At 50.5% G+C, this 26,305-nt stretch overlaps 1 protein-coding gene across 2 annotated transcripts in view; it reads right to left on the reverse strand.

The window, feature by feature from the left end:
- Positions 1 to 6,233: 6,233 nt before the first annotated feature.
- The window catches only part of LOC142301105 (E3 ubiquitin/ISG15 ligase TRIM25-like), a 32,879-nt gene continuing 12,807 nt past the window's right edge, over positions 6,234 to 26,305 (reverse strand). For both annotated transcript variants that reach the window (XM_075342127.1, XM_075342126.1), the window contains exons 2-3: positions 15,883 to 16,068; positions 6,234 to 9,984 (exon numbers count right to left, since the gene is read on the reverse strand). In XM_075342127.1, coding sequence (XP_075198242.1) covers positions 8,384 to 9,982 — 1,599 coding nt within the window. In that variant the 5' untranslated portion in view covers positions 9,983 to 9,984; positions 15,883 to 16,068 and the 3' untranslated portion in view covers positions 6,234 to 8,383. The remainder of the gene's footprint in view (positions 9,985 to 15,882; positions 16,069 to 26,305) is intronic.

Here is a 26,305-nt window from a genome sequence, read left to right on the forward strand (position 1 = left end):
AGATATTACAGAGAGCGGTATAACTATCCGGGGTGCAGGAGTCACAGTCACCCCAGGATCCTGGGCCCCGCATCTAAGGCTGGTTTCACACTACGTTTATTTAACATCCGTCCATAACGTTTTTTTAGCGGAAAAACGGATCCAGTGCAAATGCGTTTTCACTTCAATGCATTTGCAATGGACTCGCGTCCACCTGCGTTCGCATGCGTTTGCGTGCGTTAGACACAGGATCCGTACTTTTGCGTTATTTTAACATGTTTCAAAAACGCTACTTGTAGCGTTTTTTACCTTTGTCAAAATAATGCATCTCACAGGATCCTTCACATTGCGCCGCGAGCTGCAATGCATTTCAATGAGCACTGGATCCTGCCTAGCAGAATGCGTTGAGTTGCGTTGTAACAGGATCCTGCTTTTGTACTGAGCATGCCCAGAAAGTACTGAGCATGCCCAGAACCAGTCTCGCGTGATCTGTCTCTCTCTCCTCCTCCCTCCCTCACCCTCTCTCTCTATCTATCTGTCTTTCCCCCTTCTTCTCCTCCCTCTCTCTCCCACGTGAGAGCTGCGGACACTTGTAACCAAGGTAAATATCGGGTAACCACTTCTCTTAGTTACCCGATGTTTACGTTGGTAACGTGTGCAGGGAGCCGGCTCCTAGCAGCTGCAGATGCTTGTAACCAAAGTAAATATCGGGTATCCAAGCAAGTATACCCGATGTTTACCTTGGTTACGAGCCTCGCAGCTGTCAGATGCCAGCTCCCAGTCTGGCACGTTTAGTTCCCCTCACTCCCGATCACATGACTCCAATGCCCGCCCCTAAACATCCAGTGACAGGATCCTGCAAAATAAGACATGCGTTTGCATGCATTTTTTGCTGTAAAAGCAGGATCCGCTTTTGCAGCAAAAAAACGTTCAGGACGCATGTTAAAAAGACGTAGTGTGAAAGCAGCCTAATCCGGACACTGGGAAAGCTGGGTCAGCCGAGAAATAGGTACAGCTATCACCCAGCTTTCCCAAAGCCAGATATGTTACTAACAAGTGCACGAAAGAGGGATAGTGCATACCCTCTACAAATATTACTATTAACCCCTTCAACCACCTCCCCTTGGCGGTTTTCCATTTTTTCCTCCTTCCAAGAGCCATAACCTTTTTATTTTTATGTCAATATACCCATATGAGGGCTTGTTTTTTTGCAGGACGAGTTGTACTTTTGAATGACACCTTTCGTTTAACCATATATTGTACTGAAAAAAGAGAAAATATTAAAAGTGCAAATCCACAGTTATTTGCAGGGGGGGTAGGGGGGGGGGGGCCAGGGGTATTTAACATGTTCACTATATGGCATTATGATTCCCCAGGTCGGTACGAGTTTGTAGACACCAAACATGGATAGTTTCACTTTTATCTAAGTGGTGAAAAAAATTCAGAATTTTGCCCCAAAAAATAATTGTGCTTTTGTTGCCATTTTCCGAGGCCTGTGGCGTTCTCATTTTTCAGGATCTGGGGCTCAGGGACGGCTTCTTTTTTTGCATCTTGAGCTGCCATTTTTACTTATACAATTTTTGCACAGATGAGATGTTTTGATCACCTGTTTTTGCATCTTAATGGATGTTTCTGCGACCAAAAAAAACTATTTGAGTTATAATAATAAGTTTTATTTCTATAGCGCCAACATATTCCGCAGCGCTTTACAGTTCAGAGAGGACATGTACAGACAATATGAGACAATACAAAATAACACTATTAAGATACCAGGAGGAGTGAGGGCCCTGCTCGTAAGCTACAGTCTATGAGGAAATACGGGAGGCACAAAAGGTGAATGGGGGGAGAAAAGCTTGTCATATATGGTCCAGCCATCGATTTAATAGGGGATTCAAAACCAGGTGCATGGACCGGTCATCGGCCAGAATTTATACAGCTACAGGGGACAAGAATTGGAAGTAAAAATTTTGTGATGAAGGGCAGAAAGGGACTAGATTAGATCAGGGCGGTGAGGGGATAGGCTAGTCTAAAGAAATGCGTTTTTAGGGCCCGCTTAAAGCTGTGGATGTTGGGAATTAATCGGATTGCTCTTGGTAGTGTGTTCCAGAGCATAGGCGCAGCTCAGTTAGGAATTATTTTCTCGCCACGCTGTGACAATCAGATCAATTGATTTTATATTTTGCTAGATCGAGCATTTCTGAATGGGGTACCCATGCTGCCTGATAGTATAGGTGTGACGCCCTGGCAAAACTAGGTAGTCACAGATAGGCCCCCGCACAACACCTTCCCTTATTTAGGAAACACACAGTCGACCTGAAACCCTAGTCACCCCCCCTTAGGCCCCCTTCACACGCAGGTGTCTCCGGTACGTGCTAGGTCAGTGCCCGCATGTACCGGAGACACGGGCACACGTAAACCCATTAAAATCAATGGGTTTATGTGCACGCACGTGTTCAGCCATTGGCCCGTGCCTTCGTGTGGAGCAGACGTGTGCCCGTGTGCTCCATACAGAGGCATGTCCATTTTTCTCCGGCAGCATGGGTGTCACGCGGCCCGCACACATACCACACGGATGTAGTGTGGATACGGGCCCATGTGACACGTGCCGGAGAAACACACGTGTCATTTTAAAAATAAAAAAGCACATACCTCCACCTGCTTTGCAGTCTCTGCCACGGCTGTCACCTCCATCCAACCCCCAGTGAATTTGAACACCACATCTTCTTCACTGGGGGCCGGAAGCAGCGTCAGCAGGGCGTGGCCTGTGCCAGACACTGTCATTCAGCACCACAGACAGCTCCGGAAGACACAGGTAAGGCGGGGCTTTCCGCTCTCCGTGTGTTATTACGTATAACACACGGAGAACACGGTACACTGGGAGCAAACCACCCCTTTAATACGTACGTGAAAAAACTGTACTTTTTTTCATGTTCGTGTGAAGGAGCCCTTAGGGAAAGATACACACCAGTGGGCGTGACCAGGCCGTTGGACAAGCCCACCCAGGGGTCTAGACAGCCTGGGGTGGGAAAACAGTAGTTAGTGTAGTTTTGGAGTTCAAGGAGAGAGAGGAGTGTGGGCTGAAGCTAAGTGTAGCTCCAGCAGAGAAAGTTCAAGTTGAACAGTGCCAGGGTAGGAGCCCTGGTGCCACTGGCTAGATGGCAGACGGTGGTCTCCGTCAGCAGGAGACGGGAAGACGGCTTGGCAGAACAGAGGTGTACCGGGCCAGGGTTGTAGCCCGCCGGTACCGACACAGGGAACAGACCCAGAAACCGGAGCACAAAGGGGGGTACTCGGACCCTGAAACCAGGACCGGAAATAAGCGGCCTGGTTCACCAACCGATTAAGGCCAGGATTATAGGTCCTGTCTCACCCAAAATCCCTGATAGAAGACAACAGCCCACCGAAAGGAATAAGAGGTCACCGCCAGGGCCCATAGATCCCACGGGCCAGCATCTGCGGGCTCGGCTCTTTAGGCCACATCCAGCCGGGAGCGGACTCTTGAGTTCCAGACTAGGAAGTCCATCTTACACAAAGTCAGTGCAGAGGAAAATTATAGAGACCACCAGCCTGGGTGGGGGACCCGAATGCAACCGGCCGCAGCACCTTACTTTACCAGAGACTCGTGTGATTTCTTGACTGATTAATCAAGCACTCCCCCCTGGCGTCGCTATACCCTGCACCAGACAGCACATAGGAAGCATAGTTTTCCCATTTCCTGGCAATAGACACATGGAGACAGGCAGAGGAGGAAAAAGCTGTGGAGCCTAGGAGAAAGGCTTGTGACTTAGCTAGCTAGGAAGTGAGGGTAGGCAACATTCATTATGAGAGTAGGATTCCACTTGTGAGAAACTCACGCTTATCTCGCATCGCATCACCCGGCACGGCCTGCCGCTTTCCTGACAGGAGCGGATCAGCTACATAGAAATACAGAAGCCGACCCGCTCCTGTCGAGAGAGGTAGGCCATGACAGGTGATGCAATGCAAGATATGCGTGAGTTTCTCGCAAGTGGAATCCTACCCTAAAGGTTACTAAAGAGGGATACAGAGGCCCCTGAAAAGAGCTCCAGCCGGATGTTGCTTTTTTTTATGGTACATCTCACGTTATGCCGACGTCACACAGGACGATAAATCGTGCAATCGCATAAGCAATTGCACCCACCCCCGTCATTTGTGCGTCACGGGCAATTACTTGCTTGTGGCGCACAAAGTAGTTAACACCGTCACACGCACTTACCCCCCCTAGGCAACGTCGCTGTGGGCGGCGAACACCCTCTTCCTGAAGGGGGAGGGACGTTTGGAGTCACAGCGACGTCACACGGAAGCCGGCCAATAGAAGCGGAGATGAGCGGGACGTAACATCCCACCCACCTCCTTCCTTCTGCATTGCCGGCAGGACGCAGGTAAGCTGTGTTCGTCGTTCCCGAGGTGTTACACGGAGCGACGTGTGCTGCCACGGGAACGATAAACAGCCGGAGCACAGAAGGAGAACCGACATTCTGAAAATGAACGACATGTCAACGAGGAACGATAAGGTATTTTTGCTCGTTCACAGTCGTTGGGAGGTGTCACACGGTACGATATCTCTGATGATGCCAAATGTGCATCACTAACGACGTGACCCCGACGACATATCGCCCGTTATATCGTACCGTGTGACGCCGGCATTAGTCCCTGGTTCGTAGACAAGATTTCCCCTTGACACATTTTCGTGACTTTTTTTTTAGTCACAAATACTAGTTAAAGCAATAAATGGAGCATTTTTATTTTCTGCTAAATTCATGAACTGTGTGCAAAATTTTGAAAACTTTGGGGCAAAATAAATTCGCCAAAAAAAGACAAAATAAGAAAATTGGCTTCATGACATCACAAATGATGAATCCGGCCCATAGTTTTCTTAGATGTTTGTTTGCACATTGTACCGTACTTTCCGAATTATAAGACGCACTTTTTTCTCCCCAAAACCGGGGGAAGAATGGAGGTGTGTCTTATAATCCGGGTATGGTATAGGCGAAGTTCACACTTCTGTTGCTTTGCATCAGTCACAATCCGCCGCCTTGAGGAATTACGGTATCCTGCAAAATATTTTGCAGTAATCCTTTTTTTCCCCCATAGAATTCTATTAGCGACGGATTGTGACTGATAGCACTGCGTTGCATCCGCCGCGTGACGGATCAGTCGTCTACTGACTGACCATCCGGCGGGAGCAACGTTTTTTGTCTGCGGCTGAATGGTTTTTTTACTGTGAGCATGCGCACAGTAAAAAACCATGATGACTGTAAATTCAGTTCCAGCGGCCGAAACGATCAGCTTATCGCCCGGTGGCTGGCTATTGTGAACGATCAGCTGATCGCCCGGCGGCCGTAAAAAAAAACCCAGTAAAAAAGAAAAACACAACTGATCTTTTTTGCAGCATCAGTTGTGCCACTATCTGCAACGCAACGCATCCGTTGCATCAGTTACACTACTGATTGTGACTGATGCAAAACAACGGAAGTGTGAACTTAGCCTTACCGGCACTGGTGTCACAGGGTTGGAGATAGAGAGAGATCGGAGAGGGGGGTGTCACTGCAGCGGAGCAGCTCAGGAGGGTCAGTGGACAGTCAGCGAAACTGCGGACTCGTGGGGTGTTGCTGCTGCGGGCACCATTAATCTGCCAGTGGGCTGCTGGCTGTTTTGAGTTGTCAGTTGACACGATGGAGTTCAAGAAAATGGACGCAGAGGCCAATCTGTGCAAGCGCTCGCTCTGCAGCCATTTTCTTGAATTCCATTGTGTGAACAGCCGAAGATTCCACGGAGCCTGCAGCCCACCAGCAGATCAATGGTGCCAGCTGCCGTGACACCCCACGAGCCCGCTGTATTGCCGACCCTCGTGCCACTGACCCTCCTGACCCGCGACACCCCTTCCTCCGAGCCCACAGCATCACAGACCCTGCCTCCTGTGACCTGCCTGAGCTGCGCCACCACTGCCGCTCTCCCCTGGTGAGCTAATATAAGATGCACTAGAATTATAAGACGGATCCCAATTTTAACAGTAAAAATATTTTTTTCCTATTTTCCTGCTTCAAATTTGGGGTGCGTCTTATAAAACGAAAAATACGGTACAGAGAAATCATATCCCACTGTAGGTTACATTAGGTGAATATATTTCTTCCCTGAATCCGCCTCTCCCAGATGACTACTCCTGTAGTAATGAGACATTTTTATAAAATTGCCCCCAGTTCACCGAGCCGCACACACAATAAAAACACCAGCAGTAATGTGCAATAATATACCATTTATTATCAGCAGTTTTAGCTGTAGTTATACAATCATTTGTCTTATCATTAGTCATTTTTATTTATTACAGTTAAAATATTTTCAGTTTTTGCCATCTGGAAACCATTAACAAGAAGCTGATGTCAGATCCTTACATGCTTATGAGGATTCTTTATAACAGTATGACGATATACAGTAATTCTGGCCACCACTAGGGGGAGCTAAATGTTTAAAGATTTATGCAGCATTTTTTGGACTTAAGGGGTTTTTCACTTATAGAAAACTAGTTTCAATATGTTTCCCAGCCTATAACATACAGTTAGTACTCGCCCTCCCGCTGTTCGGCACCAGTTCTCCACCGCAGCTTTGGTTTCTGCGTATCGGTTGCAGAGGTGACACCATGACTGCAACGCACATCGCTGCGACCTGACACTGGACCGGGGCAGGGGGGAGTACTGTCTACGTTTGTGATTTTACATGCTGGGAAACGATTGGGGATCACTTTTCTATAAGTGGAAAACTCCTTTAATGACAGCTGTATAAATCTTTATGCTGTGATCTCCCCTTCGTAATGGCTGAAAGTAGCGGCTGTTACAGTCATATAGCTATCAGGGTACAGGCAGGAGCCGGCGGCGGTGACTCCGGCCTCATAGTACTCGGCTATGCTACTAGTGATTTCAATATTCAGAAAACGCCACCTTCATGTGCTCAATGTGCTGACTACACAGGATGAAAATAACAGGATCTGTGACCAGCAACTCATGTCATCATAACAGCAAATGGATCCAATTGTCAGAGTCAAGATAATCATTTACTAAATGGAAGCGGAAGCAGCGATCGGCTGATCATCAGGAGATCTCTCCTAAGGGGAATATATCATCTATATCGTCTAATAATTAACACCGGAGCGGAGCCTGTTGTACACAGGGGACATGTTGTCTCTTTTCCACAGTATCTGTCTTTAAAGGGAATCTGGCAGCAGGTTTTTGCTATTTAATATGATAGAAGCATGCTGTAGGGGCAGAAAGTCTAAAGGGTACTTTACACGCTGCGATCTCGCTAGCGAGATCGCAAGCGATCGTACCTGCCCCCGTCGGTTGTGCGACACACGGGCATATCGCTGCCCGTGGCGCACAACCTTGCTTACCCCCGTGACACGCACTTACCTGCCCTGTGACGTCGGTCTGGCCAGCGAACCACCTCCTCTCTAAGGGGGCGGTTCGTGCGGCGTCACACGGCAGGCGTATAATAGAAGCGGAGGGGCGGAGATGAGCGGGACGTAACATTCCGCCCACCTCCTTCCTTCCGCATTGCCGGTGGAGGCAGGTAGGGAGAAGTTCGTCGCTCCTGCGGTGTCACACACAGCGATGTGTGGTGCCGCAGGAACGAGGAACAACATCGCTAATAAGCAGAAAACGATTTTTGGTTTTAGGACGACCTCTCCAAAACCAACGATTTTTGTCTCTTTTGCGACCGTTTAAGGTCGCTCATATGTGTCACACGCTGCGATGTCGCTAACGGCGCCGGATGTGCGTCACAAACACCGTGACCCCGACGATAATTCGTTAGCGATATCGCAGCGTGTAAAGCACCCTTAATTCCAGGGATGTGTCAATTGCTCAGTAGCTTGCTGTAATTTCAATCAGTGTTTTATCAGCAGGACATTATCACTAGAGGATTAGGTCTCATGTGGTGGCTAGTCCAGCTAGTCTGTGTAAACCTGACCCCAGCACTGATTGGCAGATTGCTGACAATATACAGTGTACATAGGAAACTGCCAATCAGTGGTGTGGGCGGGGTTATACAGAGCTCAGCATTCCGAGTTCTGCTACATCTACAGCAGTGAAGACAGGGATTATATCAAAACTGCACAAGCAGTTCAGTAATTGACACATCCCTGGAATCAGACTCTTTGCCCCCACATTATGCTGCTCTCAGATTACATAACAAAAATGTTGATAATGAGACTGCTGAGAAGTGATCTCTGTGGAAAATCTATTCTTAAGGTCAGTGGTGTCAGGAAACACAGGAAGATTTCAGGAGGCTCCAGAGGGAAATGTATTTTATGTCATAGAATCATAGAATTCAGAAAAATGTTTACAATGAAAGTTACTTTACAAATAAGGAATTTTCTGATGTTACTTTCCTGTTATGTTCTAATCTTCACCCAGTTATCTCCATAGTGATCAACATATACCATAAATACACATAATGCAGCATAAAGGGGCTCGGAGAAGGCGGCAGTGAAGGTGTGTAAGTGTCTGATGGGGTCACACAGCTCATAAAAGGACAACTGCCCGGCCCCATAATCCAGACAGATCCTGAATCTATCACTGGAGATCTTGTCCGGTAACTGGATCTCTATACTGTCATGTCTCACTGAATACTGATTATTATATCTACACAAAATCCAGGACTTGTTATTCTCTCCAATCAGTGACTGATATCCCGCCCTGTCTATACTGGGATAACACATCCCCACCCTCCACCTCCCTGATCTACTGCCCTCCACATCCCAGTAATGGCGTCCTGAGGTAAATCCCCTCCTGCTCATCACCTTATTACACTGGAATCTCTCTGCTGTTTCTGGACGATTCTGGTACTTCTGTGTCCAGGTTGCAGTTTTCAGGTCGTCTGATATAAGGAGATTATTAGCAGCTGTGTTTACATCCAGTAATATGTCTGCAGGATCCTCCACATAGATCCCGCTCCTTATACCTGATATTACCTCACATAATGTGTGTAATGTGTGTGAGATCACAGCCACATCCAGGTCATCTCCATCATGGAGCTGTTTATCATGTCCCCCTGTGTCCTCATCACCTCCCTCCTCCTCAGGATCACACAAGTCCCCGGTGTCTGGTTCCTGTAAGACGGTCAGTGGATCAGTCATGTTACACAGCTCCTCAATGTGCCTCATCTTCCTGGACAGCTCGTCCTTCTTTATTTCCAGCTGATGGATCAGAGCAGACAGTGACCGTGACTCTTCCTTTTCCTGCCTGGAGATCTCACTCAGGACCTTCTTCTCCAGGTCGTCCACCCGTCTCCTGATGTCTGTACACAGGGCAGTGACTCTCTCGGCTTCTCCAGCTGCTTTCCCTTGAGCTTTTCTCTTGCGCTCCTCCAGACTCCAGACTCTTTCCGCAGCTTTCACTCTCTTTGTGGTCAGTTTCTGGAGAGCATGTCTCAGTTTCTTCTTCTTGTTCTCTGAGGCCTCATCGAGTGACTCCATTTTATGTCCATTATGTTTCCCAATCAAACTGCAGGACACACAGATACATGCGGCGTCCTCAGTGCAGTAATATTCCAGGATCTTCTTATGAACAGAACATTTCCTTTTCTCCAGAGAAGTGCTGGGATCAGATAAGACGTGTTCTGGTGATTTGCTGTGAGCCCTCAGGTGTTTCTCACACAGAGAAGCCTCACAGTGTAGACAGAATCTAACAGCAGGTACAGGAGAGTCCACACAGTAAGTGCAGCAGATCCCGGTGATCTCTTGTTCTTGCTGAGTAATCAGGAATCGTTCTGCGACATTATGAAGATTTATGTTCCTCATCAGCGCCGGCCGCTCCTGAAACTCTCCTCTGCATTCAGGACAGGAATAAACTCCAGACTCGTCCTGTGTATCCAGCACACGATCAATACAGACCCGGCAGAAGTTGTGTCCACATCTCAGCGTTACAGGATCCTTAAAAATAGATAAACAGATGGCGCAGAGCAGCTCGTCATTCAGATCAGCAGACGTCATGGCTAACGGAAGAAGGAAGAAATGAAACTGAATGTGAATGTTACTCAATATTTAACAATGTTGTAGTTACATCCATTCACTTAAACCCTTCACCCCCAGATCAGCAGACACCGTGGCTCATAGTTGAGGGAAGGAGGAAACGAAACTGATAATACTTAGCGATGTTGTAGTTACACCTATTCACTTAAAGGCGTGGTTCACCCCTTTTCATTATGGGCCACATCGATATAATGTTGAGAAATAAGGTTTCTTTCAAATACCTTGTGTTGCCAATAGTGCCTGTGAGCAGCGCTATTGTGGTCCGCTTACCCCATCACGTGACCCCTGGGCTCCATGACCCCCAGCATCCGGTGTTGTCATGCCAACTGAGGCTGGCTGCAGTCTCCATGAGTGACTGGGCAGTGGGCGTCGTTGCACCGCTCCACACAGCCCAGCATGAAAGTCCATCTCCCTGCTCCCTCCTCTTTCACTCCAGAGCAAACAAGCCGGAGCGATGCTGGGCTGTGACGAGCAGGGAAACGCCACCCACAGCCCAGTGACTCACGGAGATTGGGGCCGGCCGCGGTGGTGTCATGTGAACAGAAAGTTGACATCACCCGATCCGAGGTCACGGAGCCCAGGGGGTCACGCGATGGGAAACAGCGGTCCGCAATAGTGCTGCTCACAGGCACTATTACCAACGGAACGTATTTGAGAGAAAGACTAAATTACTTACGGTAATGGGATTTTCCAGAGCCCACGACAGCACCCACGAGAGAGGGATCCGCCCCCTTCAGGACAGGAAACCTACAGATAAAAAAGGGGCAGTCCCCCTCCCTCATCAGTTGGTTGCAGAGAACCGGGAGAGGAACCGCCACAATTAGTAACAATACAAGACAAAAGTAGAACCATCAAACCCAAAGGGTGAAGAAAACAAAAGGGCAGGGGTGTAAAGGGTGCTGTCGTGGGCTCTGGAAAATCCCATTACCGTAAGTAATTTAGTCTTTTCCTTTCGCCACGACAGCACCCACGAGAGACTTAGAGAGATAACACACTCAGGGAGGGAAAAAACCACACGAAGGGCCAAGCCTCCAACGGAAGACAGCGGAAGAGCAAAGGCCAGCCGGCAAAGACCGGAACCCGGACGGAGAGGGCAGAATACAGCCGTACAATACCACCGAAGGAGACACAGGCCACATCCATCCAAGGAGGAGGCAACCGCCCAGGAGAAGGATCCGACACCGAGGAGGCTAGGGAAACCCGCCGCACCACAGACGAGAGGGGAACAGCAGCCCACAGCCATCGGGACAAGGGACGGCACGCCACGCGAGGCTCACCGCCGGACTCCTGAAAGACAAAGAACAAAAACAAAGACCAACCCCTCCGCCAAGGGGCCGACCGAGCGACAGAGGCGAGGACAGAGCCCCACGAAACGAAGGAACGGAGAAAATACCCCGCGCGGGAAGAACCCAAGACACCTCGCGCAGCAGGAGAACAACCGGAACGCCCCAAGGAGGGAAGGACCAACGGACAGTGTCGGACAGGCACAAACACGCCCAGGAGAGGCAAGGGCGACCAAGATACAGAGGAACAGGCACAGCACCGCGCTGGACGAGGAGGAGAAGAGACCCAGAGGAGAAGCAGGAAGCCCGAGGCGCCAGGCCAGGCGGAAGGTCAGGGAGGCGCAAGACCGCAGAGGCGCAAGGCAGGAGCGCCGTAAGGAGCAAGCACCAAAGCGCAAGACCCAGAGACGCAGGAGAAGAACACAGGCCCACACGACCAGGAGGGACCGAGGCACAGAAGCACAGGCGCAGGATGCACAGAGCCCAAGAGGCACAGAGTCCAAGAGGCACAGGGTCCAAGAGGCACAGGGTCCAAGAGGCACAGGGTCCAAGAGGCCCAGAGGCCCAGAGACCCAGAGGCAGAGAGGCAGAGAGGCGAAGAGGCACAGAGGCGAAAAGGCATAGAGGCCAAGAGGCACAGAGGCACGGATGCCAAGAAGGAAGAGGCACCGAGGTACAAGGGCCAAGAGGCCAAGAGGCACAGACGCACAAGGGCCAAGACGACAAAGACCAAGAGGCACAGAAGCCCAGAGGCACAGAAGCCCAGAGGCACAGAAGCCCAGAGGCACAGAAGCCCAGAGGCACAGAAGCCCAGAGGCCCAGAAGCCCAGAGGCCACGAAGTCCCGAAGTAGGAGACACAGAGGCCCAGAGGCACATAGGCCAAGAGGCACAGAGGCCAAGAGGCACAGAGGCCAAGAGGCACAGAGTCCACGAGGCACAGAGGCCACGAGGCACAGAGGCCACGAGGCACAAAGGCCACGAGGCACAAAGGCCACGAGGCACAAAGGCCACGAGGCACAAAGGCCACGAGGCACCGAGGGCAGGAGACACAGAGGCCCGAGGCCAGGAGGCCCAGAAGCAGGGGGTCCGGAGGCACAGAGGCACGGGGCCCCGAGGTCCAAGGCCGGGAAGGCCAGGAAGCCACAGAGGCCCAGAAGCCACAAAGGCAGAAAAAGCCAGGGGGCCCAGAGACCGGGAAGGCCGGAGGCCAGGAGGCAAGGAAGCACAGAGGCCAGGAGGCCACAGAGGCAGGCGGCCAGGAGCACAAGGCACATAGGCTCGAGGCCAGGAGGCACCGAGGCCAGGAGGCACCGAGGCCAGGAGGCACCGAGGCCAAGGCAGAGAAGCCCGAAGCCAGGAGGCACAGAGGCCCAAGGCCAAGAGGCACCGAGGGACAGAGGCACGCGGACAGGAAGCACGAGGCCAAGAAGCACGAGGCCAGGAAGCACGAAACCAAGGAGCACGAGACCAGGAGGCACAGAGGACCGAGGCCCTGAACACAGAAGTCCGGAGGTCCCGAGGCCACACGGGCGCAGGAGGCCACACGGGCGCAGGAGGCCACACGGGCGCAGGAGGCCACACGGGCGCAGGAGGCCACACGGGCGCAGGAGGCCACACGGGCGCAGGAGGCCACACGGGCGCAGGAGGCCACACGGGCGCAGGAGGCCACACGGGCGCAGGAGGCCACACGGGCGCAGGAGGCCACACGGGCGCAGGAGGCCACACGGGCGCAGGAGGCCACACGGGCACCACCGAGGCCACCAGGCACCACCGAGGCCACCAGGCACCACCGAGGCCACCAGGCACCACCGAGGCCAACAGGCACCACCGAGGCCAACAGGCACCACCGAGGCCAACAGGCACCACCGAGGCCAACAGGCACCACCGAGGCAAACAGGCACCACCGAGGCAAACAGGCACCACCGAGGCAAACAGGCACCACCGAGGCAAACAGGCACCACCGAGGCAAACAGGCACCACCGAGGCAAACAGGCACCACCGAGGCAAACAGGCACCACCGAGGCAAACAGGCACCACCGAGGCAAACAGGCACCACCGAGGCAAACAGGCACCACCGAGGCAAACAGGCACCACCGAGGCAAACAGGCACCACCGAGGCAAACAGGCACCACCGAGGCAAACAGGCACCACCGAGGCAAACAGGCACCACCGAGGCAAACAGGCACCACCGAGGCAAACAGGCACCACCGAGGCAAACAGGCACCACCGAGGCAAACAGGCACCACCGAGGCAAACAGGCACCACCGAGGCAAACAGGCACCACCGAGGCAAACAGGCACCACCGAGGCAAACAGGCACCACCGAGGCAAACAGGCACCACCGAGGCAAACAGGCACCACCGAGGCAAACAGGCACCACCGAGGCAAACAGGCACCACCGAGGCAAACAGGCACCACCGAGGCAAACAGGCACCACCGAGGCAACAGGTACCGCAAACAGGCACCGAAGCAAACAGGCCCCGAGACAAACAGGCAGAAGGGCAAAGAAGCCAGGAGGCCCCGAGGCCACAAAAGCCAGGAGGCCAGGTGGCCACAGAAGGCAGGAGGTCCGGAGGCCACAGAAGCCAGGAGGCCATGAGGCCACAGAAGCCAGGAGGCCATGAGGCCACAGAAGCCAGGAGGCCATGAGGGCACAGAAGCCAGGAGGCCACAGAAGCCAGGAGGCCCGAGGCCACAGAAGCCAGGAGGCCCGAGGCCACAGAAGCCAGGAGGCCACCAGAAGGCCACAGAAGCCAGGAGGCCACCAGAAGGCCACAGAAGCCAGGAGGCCACCAGAAGGCCACAGAAGCCAGGAGGCCATGAGGGCACAGAAGCCAGGAGGCCACAGAAGCCAGGAGGCCCGAGGCCACAGAAGCCAGGAGGCCCGAGGCCACAGAAGCCAGGAGGCCCGAGGCCACAGAAGCCAGGAGGCCCGAGGCCACAGAAGCCAGGAGGCCCGAGGCCACAGAAGCCAGGAGGCCCGAGGCTACAGAAGCCAGGAGGCCCGAGGCCACAGAAGCCAGGAGGCCTGAGGCCACAGAAGCCAGGAGGCCACCAGAAGGCCACAGAAGCCAGGAGGCCACCAGAAGGCCACAGAAGCCAGGAGGCCACCAGAAGGCCACAGAAGGCCACAGAAGCCAGGAGGCCACCAGAAGGCCACAGAAGCCAGGAGGCCACCAGAAGGCCACAGAAGCCAGGAGGCCACCAGAAGGCCACAGAAGCCAGGAGGCCACCAGAAGGCAAGAGGTCCGGAGGCCACACAGGCCCGGAGGCCACAGAGGCCAGGGCCAGGACACAGGGGCCAGGACCACAGGGCCAAGGTCCACCGAGGCCAGGAGGCCATAGGAGTCAGGAGGACCCAGGGGCCCAGGAGCTCAGAGGCAGGAGGCACAGAGGCCACCGAGAACAGACCCAGAGGGCACCCCGGCGCACACCCCAGGGCAGACACCACCAGGACGCCGGCCACAGCACAGCAGGAGGGACGCCGCCGGCAGAGGGACTGACCGAGAAGGGGAGCAATCCCCGGACAGAAGGGCAGGGGGAAGGGCTGGCAGAGATCGACAGCCGAGCCCCCCCCCTGAACCGCAAAAGCAGGAGCACAGCGTTTGGGACACCGACGCTGGACGCAGCAGGCCCAGCGCATAGGCCACACAGGCGGTGAAGACGCAGGCACGCGTCAGGGAGAGGCACTGGCCCAACCGCCATGTACTCACCCGCACCGCAGCGACCGGCCCGGATGGAGGGGACCACGGGCTTCACTAGGAACCTTCCCGGCCGCTCCCCCGGAAGAGCTCCTGGATTACATCCGGGTCACTGCAGCAGGGAAGCGTGCACCTTCGACGCGGCAGGGCCCCCCCTGCCGCGCACCCGTCTGGGAGAAGCACACCCTGCTGCAGGCGTCATATCTCCCGGAGGCAAAGCCGGGCAGGAGAAAGAGGACGAGGTGCACCGGAGGACGGAGTCCACGAAGGGAGCTCCACCGACCGTGCTTCCGGATCCAGAGCTCCGCCGTTCCCTAGGAGACCGCACAGACTCAACAGGACCCAGGCACTGCAGGTTCCTCTCCATGCAGGACAGGAAACCAACTGATGAGGGAGGGGGACTGCCCCTTTTTTATCTGTAGGTTTCCTGTCCTGAAGGGGGCGGATCCCTCTCTCGTGGGTGCTGTCGTGGCGAAAGGAAAATATTGTTTCTCAATGTTATACGGATGTAGCAAAAAAATGGGTGAACCGCATCTTTAACTCCTTAATAGGAATCTGCCACCAGTTGTTTAATACCCCTTGTGAGAGTAACGTGATGTAGGGGCAGAAACCCTGATTTCAGAGTTGTGTCACTTACTTCACTGGGTCCTGCATTTATTATTAAAAACTGTTTCCTCTGTTGCACAGCTACAAGTTTTCTGAATGCTGAGCTCTGTATAACCCCACCCAGGCCACTGATTGGCAGCATTCAGTCTACAATGTACATAAGCTGAAAGCTGCCAATCAGTGGTGGGTACAGAGAGAAAGAAGGAGCAAGAAAAGCACAATACGGTGATACCATAACACAATTGTGAATAGATAAGGGATTTATGCTCACCAGATTAAGTTGTGTATCACACAAGAACTTTAGAGTATATCAGCTGCCGATGGTCACACGAGAGATGATTGAGGAGAGTTGTAGGAAATACACGTGACTTCTATCTCCGCTGCTGGAAGGTGAGACAAACGGGTGGGGAAAAACAACAAAAGCACTCCTTAGTATCTTCAGTAGGGACCTTCGCAGCTGCAATAGAAACAACACCACTTACTTTAATGGGTCCTGCATTTTTTATTAAAAACGTTTTTTTCTGATGCACAGCTTCATTACCAGTTTTCTGAATGCTGAGCTCTGTATAACCAGACCACTGATTGGCAGCATTCTGTCTACAATGTGGATAAGCAGAAAGCTTAAAATAGGAAATATGCATGACTTCCACCTGCGCAGCTGGAAGGTAAGAAACAGGTGGGAAAAGACAAACAAAAAGCACTCCTTTGTTTCTTCAGTAGTAAACTTCGCAGCTGCAATTGAAACACCACAGCTATGCAGCGCTGAGCTCCTTCAACATAGTCAGCATAAGTATGAGCTATAGCCGGCATAGGGAGGAGTGAAAAGTGAATATTTACAGGAGAAGGTTGTGGCTGCAGCTGAGATTACAACTACCTGTTACATCACTGCAGAATAGACATTTACCTTAACCCTTTCAATACTTGACGGATTGAAATACGGTAAAAAGGATGCAGGAGACACAAGATGATTCCTAAGATTTATTTCCTAAGCATCTCAAGGTATTCCAACCTCATTAATCAGGAAAAAAACCCACAAAGGCGCAGGCATCTCAAAAAAGTCCACATTTCAAAATGCGCCAAGGTCGAGCACGTGACATGTCAGAGGTCACTCTTAGTTTGATTCAAAAGTAAAAATATGCAAAAAAAAATGCTGAAATGTCATGTATATAGACAATTTGGCATAAAATTATATATAAATACAAGCTTTATTTAGTATCTCCGATAAAATGAGTGCCTGCGATGTGTATAGAGCTTGTAATCTTGTGGGGATGTGATAACTGCAGTGCTGTTAGTAAGATGAGCTACAATGATGTTAGGATCGCAGGCTGATAACGAAGGACGGGTGGACAGTCAGAAGAAGAACATCAAAAGGAAGAGAGGTTGGTCAATTACAAAGTGGAAAAAGTGGTCCACGTCATACACACTCGCCGCCACTGAGGTCCTTGAACAGGCGCACTACAATACTTTGATCTGCCCTGAGCAGGGCAGATCAAAGTGCGCCTGCGCAGGACCTCAGTGCCGGCGAGTGTGTATGACGTGGAAGCGTCATGCACACAGGCTTCAGAAGACAGAGGAGCAAGATGGCCGAGAGAGGAGGCGCCACTCACCAGGCCAACCAGCACCGCAGCGACCGATTTAGGTGAATATTATAAAGTGTTTTTTATGTTCTCAACGGCCTGCGCTCTTGTATACAGCATTCTAACATGCTGTATATAAGAGCCCAGTGGTGGTGGCCGCAGCTTATAGGCCATAAAAATGGCAACAGGTTCCCTTTAAACTTTTGTAAAAAATAAACTGAAAATTGCGGCATGCAATATTATTCATCCCCTTTACTTTCAGTGCAGCAAACTCACTCCAGAAGTTCATTGAGGATCTCTGAATGATCCAATGTTGTCCTAAATGACTGATGATGATAAATATAATCCACCTGTGTGTCATCAAGTATCCGTATAAATGCCCCTGCTCTGTGATAGTCTCATGTTCTGTTTAAGGCGCAGATAGCATCATGAAGACCAAAGAACACAACAGGCAGGTCCGTGATACTGTTGTGGAGAAGTTTAAAGCCGGATTTGGTTGCAAAAAGATTTCCAAAACTTTAAACATCCCAAGAAGCACTGTGCAAGCGATCATATTGAAATGGAAGGAGTATCATACCACTGCAAATCTACCAAGACCCGGCTGTCCATCCAAACTTTCATCTGAAACAAGGAGAAGACTGATCAGAGATGCAGCCAAGAAGCCCATGATCGCTCTGGATGAACTGCAGAGATCTACAGCTGAGGTGGGAGAGTCTGTCCATAGGACAACAATCAGTTGTACACTGCACAAATCTGGCCTTTATGGAAGAGTGGCAAGAAGAAAGCCATTTCTCAAAGATATCCATAAAAAAGTGTCATTTAAAGTTTGCCAAAAGCCACCTGGGAGACACCAAACATTTGGAAGAAGGTCTCTGGTCAGCTGAAACCAAAATAGAACTTTTTGGACACAATACCAAACAATATGTTTGGCATAAAAGCAACACAGCTCATCACACCATCCCCACTGTCAAACATGGTGGTGGCAGCATCATGGTTTGAGTCTGCTTTGCTTCAGCAGGAACATGGAAGATGGTTAAAATTGATGGGAAGATGGATGGAGACAAAAACAGGACCATATTTAAAGCAAACCTGTTTGAGTCTACAAAAGACCTGAGACTGGGACGGAGATTTGTCTTCCAACAAGACAATGATCCCAAACAAAGTAAAATCTACAATGGAATGGTTCATAAATAAATGTATCCAGGTGTTAAGGCCCCGTCACACACAGAGATAAATCTTTGGCAGATCTGTGGTTGCAGTGAAATCATGGACATATTGTTCCATTTGTACACAGCCACAAACCTGGCACTGATTGTCCACAATTTCACAGCAACCACAGATCTGCCGCAGATTTATCTCTGTGTGTGACAGGGCCTTTAGAATGGCCAAGTCACAGTCCAGACCTGAACCCAATCGAAAATCTGTAGAAAGAGCTGAAAACTGCTGTTCACAAACGCACTCCATCCAACCTCACTCAGCTCCAGCTGTTTACAAGGGAAGAATGGGCGAGAATTTCAGTCTCTCGATGTGCAAAACTGATAGACACATACCCCAAAAGACCGCAGCTGTAATCGCAAAAAAGGTGGCGCTACAAAGTATTAACTTAAAGGGACCGAATAATATTGCACGCCCCAATTTTCAATTTTTTACAAAAAATGTAAAATAAGCAATATTCAACTTCATTATTGTGTCCCACTTGTTGTTGATTCTTCGCCATAAAATTTAAAATTTTTACCATTCTGTTTGAAGAATGAAATGTGGGGAAAGGTTGAACAATTCAAGGGGGGGGGGGGGGGGAAGGGGGTGAATACTTTCGTAAGGCACTGCATCTCATGTAATAGTTCAAACTTTTCGTCTGCACCAATACAAGTATGCACCATATAAGTATGATGCATTGAATTAGGCCAGAGATATTATGATGCACTTGGTCATCTATCATCTGCCATCATCTAATCACCATGTCTATCTTCCCACAGGTATGTCAATTCATGCACTCTACTTTCCCATGAACTGATTTCCACTCCACTTTGCTCTGCTGTGTTCTAATACCTAGTATGTCAATTCATGCACTCTACTTTTGCACTATATCTGACCTGTTCTTTCTTTGCTTCAATATCTTCCTGACAGCCTCCAGCATCTCACTGTGATCTTTCCCCCCCTGTTTTGCATCCCCCTTTTATGACCTTTGTTTATTTTGCCTATGTTAGGCTGGTTTCACACTACGTCTTTTTAACATCCGTTGAAAACGTTTTTTTAGCGGAAGTACGGATCCTGCTTTTACAGCAAATAACGTATGCAAACGCATCTGTTATTTTGCAGGATCCTGCACTGGATGTTTAGGGGCGGGCATTGGAGTCATGTGATCGGGAGTGAGGGGAACTAGACTGGGAGGAGGCTTCTGACAGCTGCAGACGCTGGTAACCAAGGTAAACATCGGCCTTGGATACCCGATATTTATCTTGGTTACGAGTGTCTGCAGCTGCTAGGAGCAGGGCTGCCTGCACGCGTAACCAACGTAAACATCGGGTAACTAAGAGAAGTGGTTACCCGATATTTACCTTGGTTACGAGTGTCCGCAGCTCTCAGGTGGAGAGGGAGGGAGGGAGGAAGGGGGAAAGACAGATAGAGAGAGAGAGGGTGAGGGAGGGAGGAGGAGAGAGAGACAGATCACGCGAGACTGGTTCTGGGCATGCTCAGTACTTTCTGGGCATGCTCAGTACAAAAGCAGGATCCTGTCTATCAGCACGCCAGCGTTCACCTGCGTTCGCGTGCGTTATAGTGCGGATCCGGTGACTTGCAGTATTTTGACGCAGCTCAAAAACGCTACAAGTAGCGTTTTTGAAACATGTTAAAAAACTGCAAGTCACCGGATCCTCACTATAACGCACGCAAACGCAGGTGAACGCAGGTGGACGCGAGTCCATTGCAAATGCATTGAAATGAAAACGCATTTGCACTGGATCCGTACTTCCGCTAAAATAACGTTTTCAACGGATGTTAAAAAGACATAGTGTGAAACCAGCCTAAAGCTGCATCTTGTTTTTTTTTTTTTTTCTTTGATTGAGTGATCAAGGGGTTAGTCTTGCAACCCACCCCTTCACAGCTGAGTGCACTTGTATGTGTATATAGTGGGGCAACTAAAAGTCTGCACAAGACTTTTCGTCTGCACCAATACAAGTATGCACCATATAAGTATGATGCATTGAATTAGGCCAGAGATGGGCCGGAAGTGACCGGAAGGTAACCACATACATAGGCACTGTAAACAATGTTTGTGTTTCTATTCACTCTCACCCCTATAATACTTCACTTTTTACTGCCCCCTCTGATCCCCAAACCCAGTAATGAACTTTTCATTTCTCCTTCTATCCTCCCCACCCATCTCACCTTCCCCTCAGACATTTTCCTCAATATTACACCCAGTGTCTCCAGACACACACGGCCACCTCACGGCCTCTCCTGCTCCCACCTACTAACACTCTCTGCTTCTCCTCACTGCTGGAGATATCTCTCCTAATCCTGGTCCTCCTCACCACATCCCTATTGTCACTTCAAACCCTCATCCACAACCTAACACAAATTTCCGCAACCTCTCTAACCTCATACCCATCCACCCAGCCCCCGCTCCCCCAGTCCCACTAACAGGAGCTCTATGGAACGCTCGCTCTGTCTGCAACAAACTATCCTATATTCATGATCTGTTCATCACTAATAAACTCTCCTTCCTCGCCATCACAGAAACCTGGCTCACCCCCTCTGACACTGCCTCTCCTGCTGCACTTTCTTATGGTGGTCTCCAACTCTCTCACACCCCCCGCCCCAGTAACAAGCATGGTGGAGGAGTTGGTTTGCTCCTGTCCGACCAATGCTCCTTTACACCAATTCCACTACCACCCTCTGTCACGCTCCCCTCTTTTGAGGTGCACTCCGTACGCATCTACGCCCCCTCCAACCTTCAGCTGGCTGTCATTTACCGCCCTCCAGGGCCAGCCACTGCCTTTTTTGACCATTTCACCACCTGGCTACTACACTTCCTTTCAACCGACATCCCCACCATCATCATGGGTGATTTCAATATCCCCATTGACACTTCCCACTCATCTGTCTCCAAACTTCTAACACTCGCTTCCTCCATCAGCCTCACCCAATGGTCTTCTGCAGCTACTCACAAAGATGGCCACACGCTGGACCTCATCTTCACTCGCCTCTGTTCCCTATCTAACCTCTCTAACTTGCCTCTCCCCCTGTCTGACCACAACCTACTCACATTCTCTTCCCTCTCTTCTCCAAGTATGCAACCCCCCCTCCACAAATTTTCACACCCTCGCAGAAATATCAAAGACATTGATTTACACGCCCTTTCTCAGTCCCTTCTCCCCCTCACAGACAATGCATTTCTACATGATGCAGATGCCGCTGCAACTTTATACAACACTACAATCTCTGCAGCTCTCGAATCAGCTGCCCCCCTCACACACACCAAAACCCGCACAATCAACAGGCAACCCTGGCACACAAGGCAGACTAAAGAACTAAGACGGGCTTCCAGAATTGCTGAGCGCAGATGGAAGAGGTCTCATTCCACTGAGCACTTCATTGCATATAAAGAGTCCCTCACCACTTTCAAGTCCACACTCACTGCTGCAAAACAAACCTACTTCTCATCACTCATATCTTCTCTCACAACCCTAAACAGCTATTCAACACTTTCAATTCTCTCCTCCGTCCTCCGGCACCACCTCCCTCTCCTCTCATCTCAGCTGAAGACTTTGCCTCTTTCTTCAAGCGGAAGATTGACAACATCAGAGCAAGCTTTGGCCCACAATCACCACAGCCCCTTATCATAGCTACTCATCCCTCTTCCTCCAAATCCAGCTTCTCCACCATGACAGAAAACAATCTCTCCACTCTACTCTCAAGATCACATCTAACCACCTGTGCACTGGACCCGCTACCATCGCACCTCATCCCCAACATCACCGCAGTCCTCATCCCAGCCCTAACCCATCTCTTCAACCTATCACTAGCAAGTGGTGTATTCCCTTCATGCTTTAAACATGCCTCTATTACACCCATCCTCAAAAAGCCCTCCCTTGACCCATCCTCTGTGTCAAACTATCGCCCCATATCCCTTCTCCCCTACGCCTCAAAACTACTGGAACAGCATGTCCATCTTGAATTGTCCTCATACCTCTCCTCCTGCTCCCTCTTTGACCGGCTTCAATCTAGCTTCCGACCACATCATTCTACCGAAACTGCCCTAACCAAAGTCACCAATGATCTACTAACCGCCAAAGCCAAGCGACACTACTCTATCCTCCTCCTCCTGGACCTGTCCTCTGCCTTTGACACAGTAGACCATTCCCTCCTACTACAGATTCTCTCATCTCTGGGCATCACAGACTTGGCCCTATCTTGGATCTCCTCATACCTAACCGACCGAACTTTCAGCGTCTCCCATTCTCATACCACTTCCTCATCTCGCCCCCTATCTGTCGGTGTCCCTCAAGGCTCAGTTCTTGGACCCCTGCTGTTCTCCATCTATACCTTCGGCTTGGGACAGCTCATAGAGTCCCACGGCTTCCAGTATCATCTCTATGCCGATGACACACAGATCTACCTCTCTGGACCTGACATTACCTCTCTACTAACCAAAATACCACAATGTTTGTCTGCTATTTCATCCTTCTTCTCTGCGCGATTCCTAAAACTTAACATGGACAAAAGAGTTTATTGTCTTTCCTCCTCCTCACTCATCTCCTCCAACAAGCCTTTCCATCAAACTTGACGGTTGCTCACTCACCCCAGTCTCACAAGCTCGTTGCCTTGGAGTGACCCTCGACTCTGCTCTATCCTTCAAGCCACACATCCAAGCCCTCTTCAACTCATGCCGATTACAACTCAAAAATATCTCCCGGATCCGTGCTTTTCTTAACCAAGAATCTGCAAAAACATTAGTGCATGCCCTCATCATCTCCCGCCTCGACTACTGCAACCTCCTGCTCTCTGGCCTCCCTTCCAACACTCTTGCACCCTTCCAATCTATCCTAAACTCTGCAGCCCGCTTAATCCACCTCTCCCCTCGCTACTCCCCAGCCTCGCCACTCTGCCAATTCCTTCACTGGCTTCCCATCGCCCAACGACTCCAGTTCAAAACATTAACCATGACATACAAAGCCATGCACAACCTGTCTCCTCCCTACATCTGTGACCTAGTCTCCCAGTACCTACCTGCACGCAACCTTAGAGCCTCACAAGATCTCCTTCTCTGCTCCTCTCTTATCTCCTCTTCCCACAATCGTGTACAAGATTTCTCCCGTGCATCCCCCATACTCTGGAACGCTCTACCTCAGCACATCAGACTCTCCCCTACCGTGGAAAGCTTCAAGAGGAACCTCAAGACCCACCTCTTCCAACAAGCCTACAACCTACAATAGCCCTCAGCCCAGTAGACCATTGCGCAACCAGCTCTGTCCTCACCTATTGTACCATCACCCATTCCCTGTAGACTGAGCCCTCGCGGGCAGGGTCCTCTCTCCTCCTATACCAGTCTGTTTTGTACTGTTAATGATTGTTGTACGTATACCCTCTCTCACTTGTAAAGCGCCATGGAATAAATGGCGCTATAATAATAAATAATAATAATAATAAAAACTGCTTTTTTTACTCAGGTGGCACCAATATTAGCTTCATAGATGGTCATTGCTAGACACAATTAAGCTTCAGAAAGGTCTAGTGCACAATCAGCTCAGCGTTCACCGCAGACACAGAACTGCTCGTGGTTCTGGGTGCATATTGCACCCGACAGGTTCACTTTAAATGAATGTGAACATCTCAAGCACTACATGACTCAAGATGAAAATTGTGAGACTCGTCTGTCGCCCAGGGCTATGGGGTACTCCCGGCCCGTATATTTACGGGGATACTGTCACGGGAGAATACTGGCCGTTGCCCGGTTCCGTGACCCTGGGGACGCTTTATAATGGGGAGTATTTATAGGGGAGATTAAAGTCTTTTCTGTGACGCCACCTGCGGATTGCAGTTAGGATGGTGGAACCGCTGCTGCTGGGTTGGTTATCCCTAGGGCTGGTGGTAATGGCAGCTGTGGTGGTAGGCCCTCTACAGGTAGGGCCGGGCCCTGGGGAATAGATAGTGGAGACTTTTGCTGAAGAAGGGAGGCCACACTGTGGGGTGTAAGTTAACAGTTTTACTCACTCTGGACCCTTGGACGGCTGGTTCAGGTCCTTGTAGTTCGTTTGATGACTCAGTTGCTCTGTCCCCAGCACCCTCAGTGTGGTTGGGTCCCCGTAGCATGAAGTCTGAGTCCCAACTGTCTTTTGGCAGTCTCCTTGTACGTATGGTGGGCATTGTGGACCCTGTAAGGTTGGTCCGTGGTCCCGAACCCTGATCCGCTTGTTACTGCCGATACCCCCGGATCTGTGGGTCAGTGAAGGTCCCCTCATTGTGCAGGTATTTGCCAGGCCGCGTGAAGCTGGCGCCTGACCTAGGACCCTGTGCCCCATCAGTGCTCTGGTTCCAGTGGTACTTGGGTGTACTCGGGTCACCATTGCACGACCCAGCTTGAGGCACTTCCATTCACTTTCACTCTCCTGACTTGACTGACTGTTCCCTCCCACCAGGCTGTCTAGTCCCCTGGACTGGCTCCGCTCTCTAGGTGGCCATCCCTGTGGTGTCTGACTAGCCAATTACCCTTGGTGTGGAGTGGAAACTGGGATTTTGTGTGTGTGCAGATGTTACTGGCACTGGTGTTACAGGTCCCTGGGGGTAGGCCCTGCATCCAGGTGAGGATGCAGTACCTAGTAGTGCCCTGAGTAGTTCAGGGGCGCTACATTTCCTGTATAGGACTAAAAAAAAAAATTGAAATCTGAATTCCCAAATGTTGAAATTGCACTCAATTCATGTGCTTGACGGTGACCAACTCTACTGGAGAACGTACTTTTTCAAAACTGAAACTTCTAAAAAATCTGCTTCGTAATCACCGTTTCCACTGGCTTCCCTCATGTGCATGGAAAGTGACATCCTGAAGACCAATGAATTCAAGCCAATAAGAAAAATTCTCTGAAAACAAAATCCATACCTCCATAGTGTGCCATATAATGTATGACTTACTGAGGATTGTGTTTGTCGAGCCTTGTGTATTGTTCAGGTGTTTATCATGTTGATCACTTCAATGTTTTTAATGTGCTCACACCAGTTTTGTTGACGTGCCAATAAAATAAATATATTTAATATTATCGCCATTTACTTTTTATTCCTGTAAGTGGTTGTCGTAGAGGTCCCAGCACAGTGGTTTGCCCAGGGGCCCAAAATGCTGTTAAAGGGAACCTGTCACCGGTTTTTTACCTATAAGATGTGGCCACCACCACCGGGCTCTTATATACAGAATTCTAACATGCTGTATATAAGAGTCCAGGCCGCTGTGTACAACATAAACACTTTATAATACTCACCTAAACCGGTCGTTATGGTGGATGTGGCTCAAATGGGCATCTTTGTCCTCTGGTGGTGGCGCCTCCTCTTTCGGCGATCTTCATCCTCCTTCTGAATCCTGCATGAAGCGTCTACGTCATCCACACTCGCCGGTCCCGCGCATGCGCACTACAATACTTTGATCTGCCCTGCTCAGGTCCTGAATGCCGGCGAGTCTGAATGACTTAGGACGCGTCATGCACCACGGCTTCAGAAGATGGAGGACAAAGATGGCTGAAAGAGGAGGCGTCGGCACCGGAGGACGAAGACACCAATTTGACCCACATTCACAGCAGCGACCAGTTTAGGTGAGTATTATAAAGTAATTTTTATGTTCTACACAGCGGCCTGGGCCCTTATATACAGCATGTTAGAATGTTGTTTATAAAAGCCCAATAGTGGTGGCTGCAGTTTATAGGCTAAAAAACTGGTGATAGGTTCCCCTTAAGATGGCCCTGGTCTGGAGACTTGTAACCAGTCTGTACATCACAACCCATTCTCAGATTGTGAGACATGGATGAATGAGGCCGGCCTCACAGAGGTCACCTCACACCTCTGCCGCTTCTCTCAGCTATATTATCTAAGGGGTTTAAATTCCGGTTGCTTCGCCATCTCCATTCCCGGCCT

The sequence above is a fragment of the Anomaloglossus baeobatrachus genome, chromosome 4, assembly GCF_048569485.1.
Source record: "Anomaloglossus baeobatrachus isolate aAnoBae1 chromosome 4, aAnoBae1.hap1, whole genome shotgun sequence".
In the NCBI taxonomy this organism is placed as follows: Eukaryota; Metazoa; Chordata; class Amphibia; order Anura; family Aromobatidae; genus Anomaloglossus; species Anomaloglossus baeobatrachus.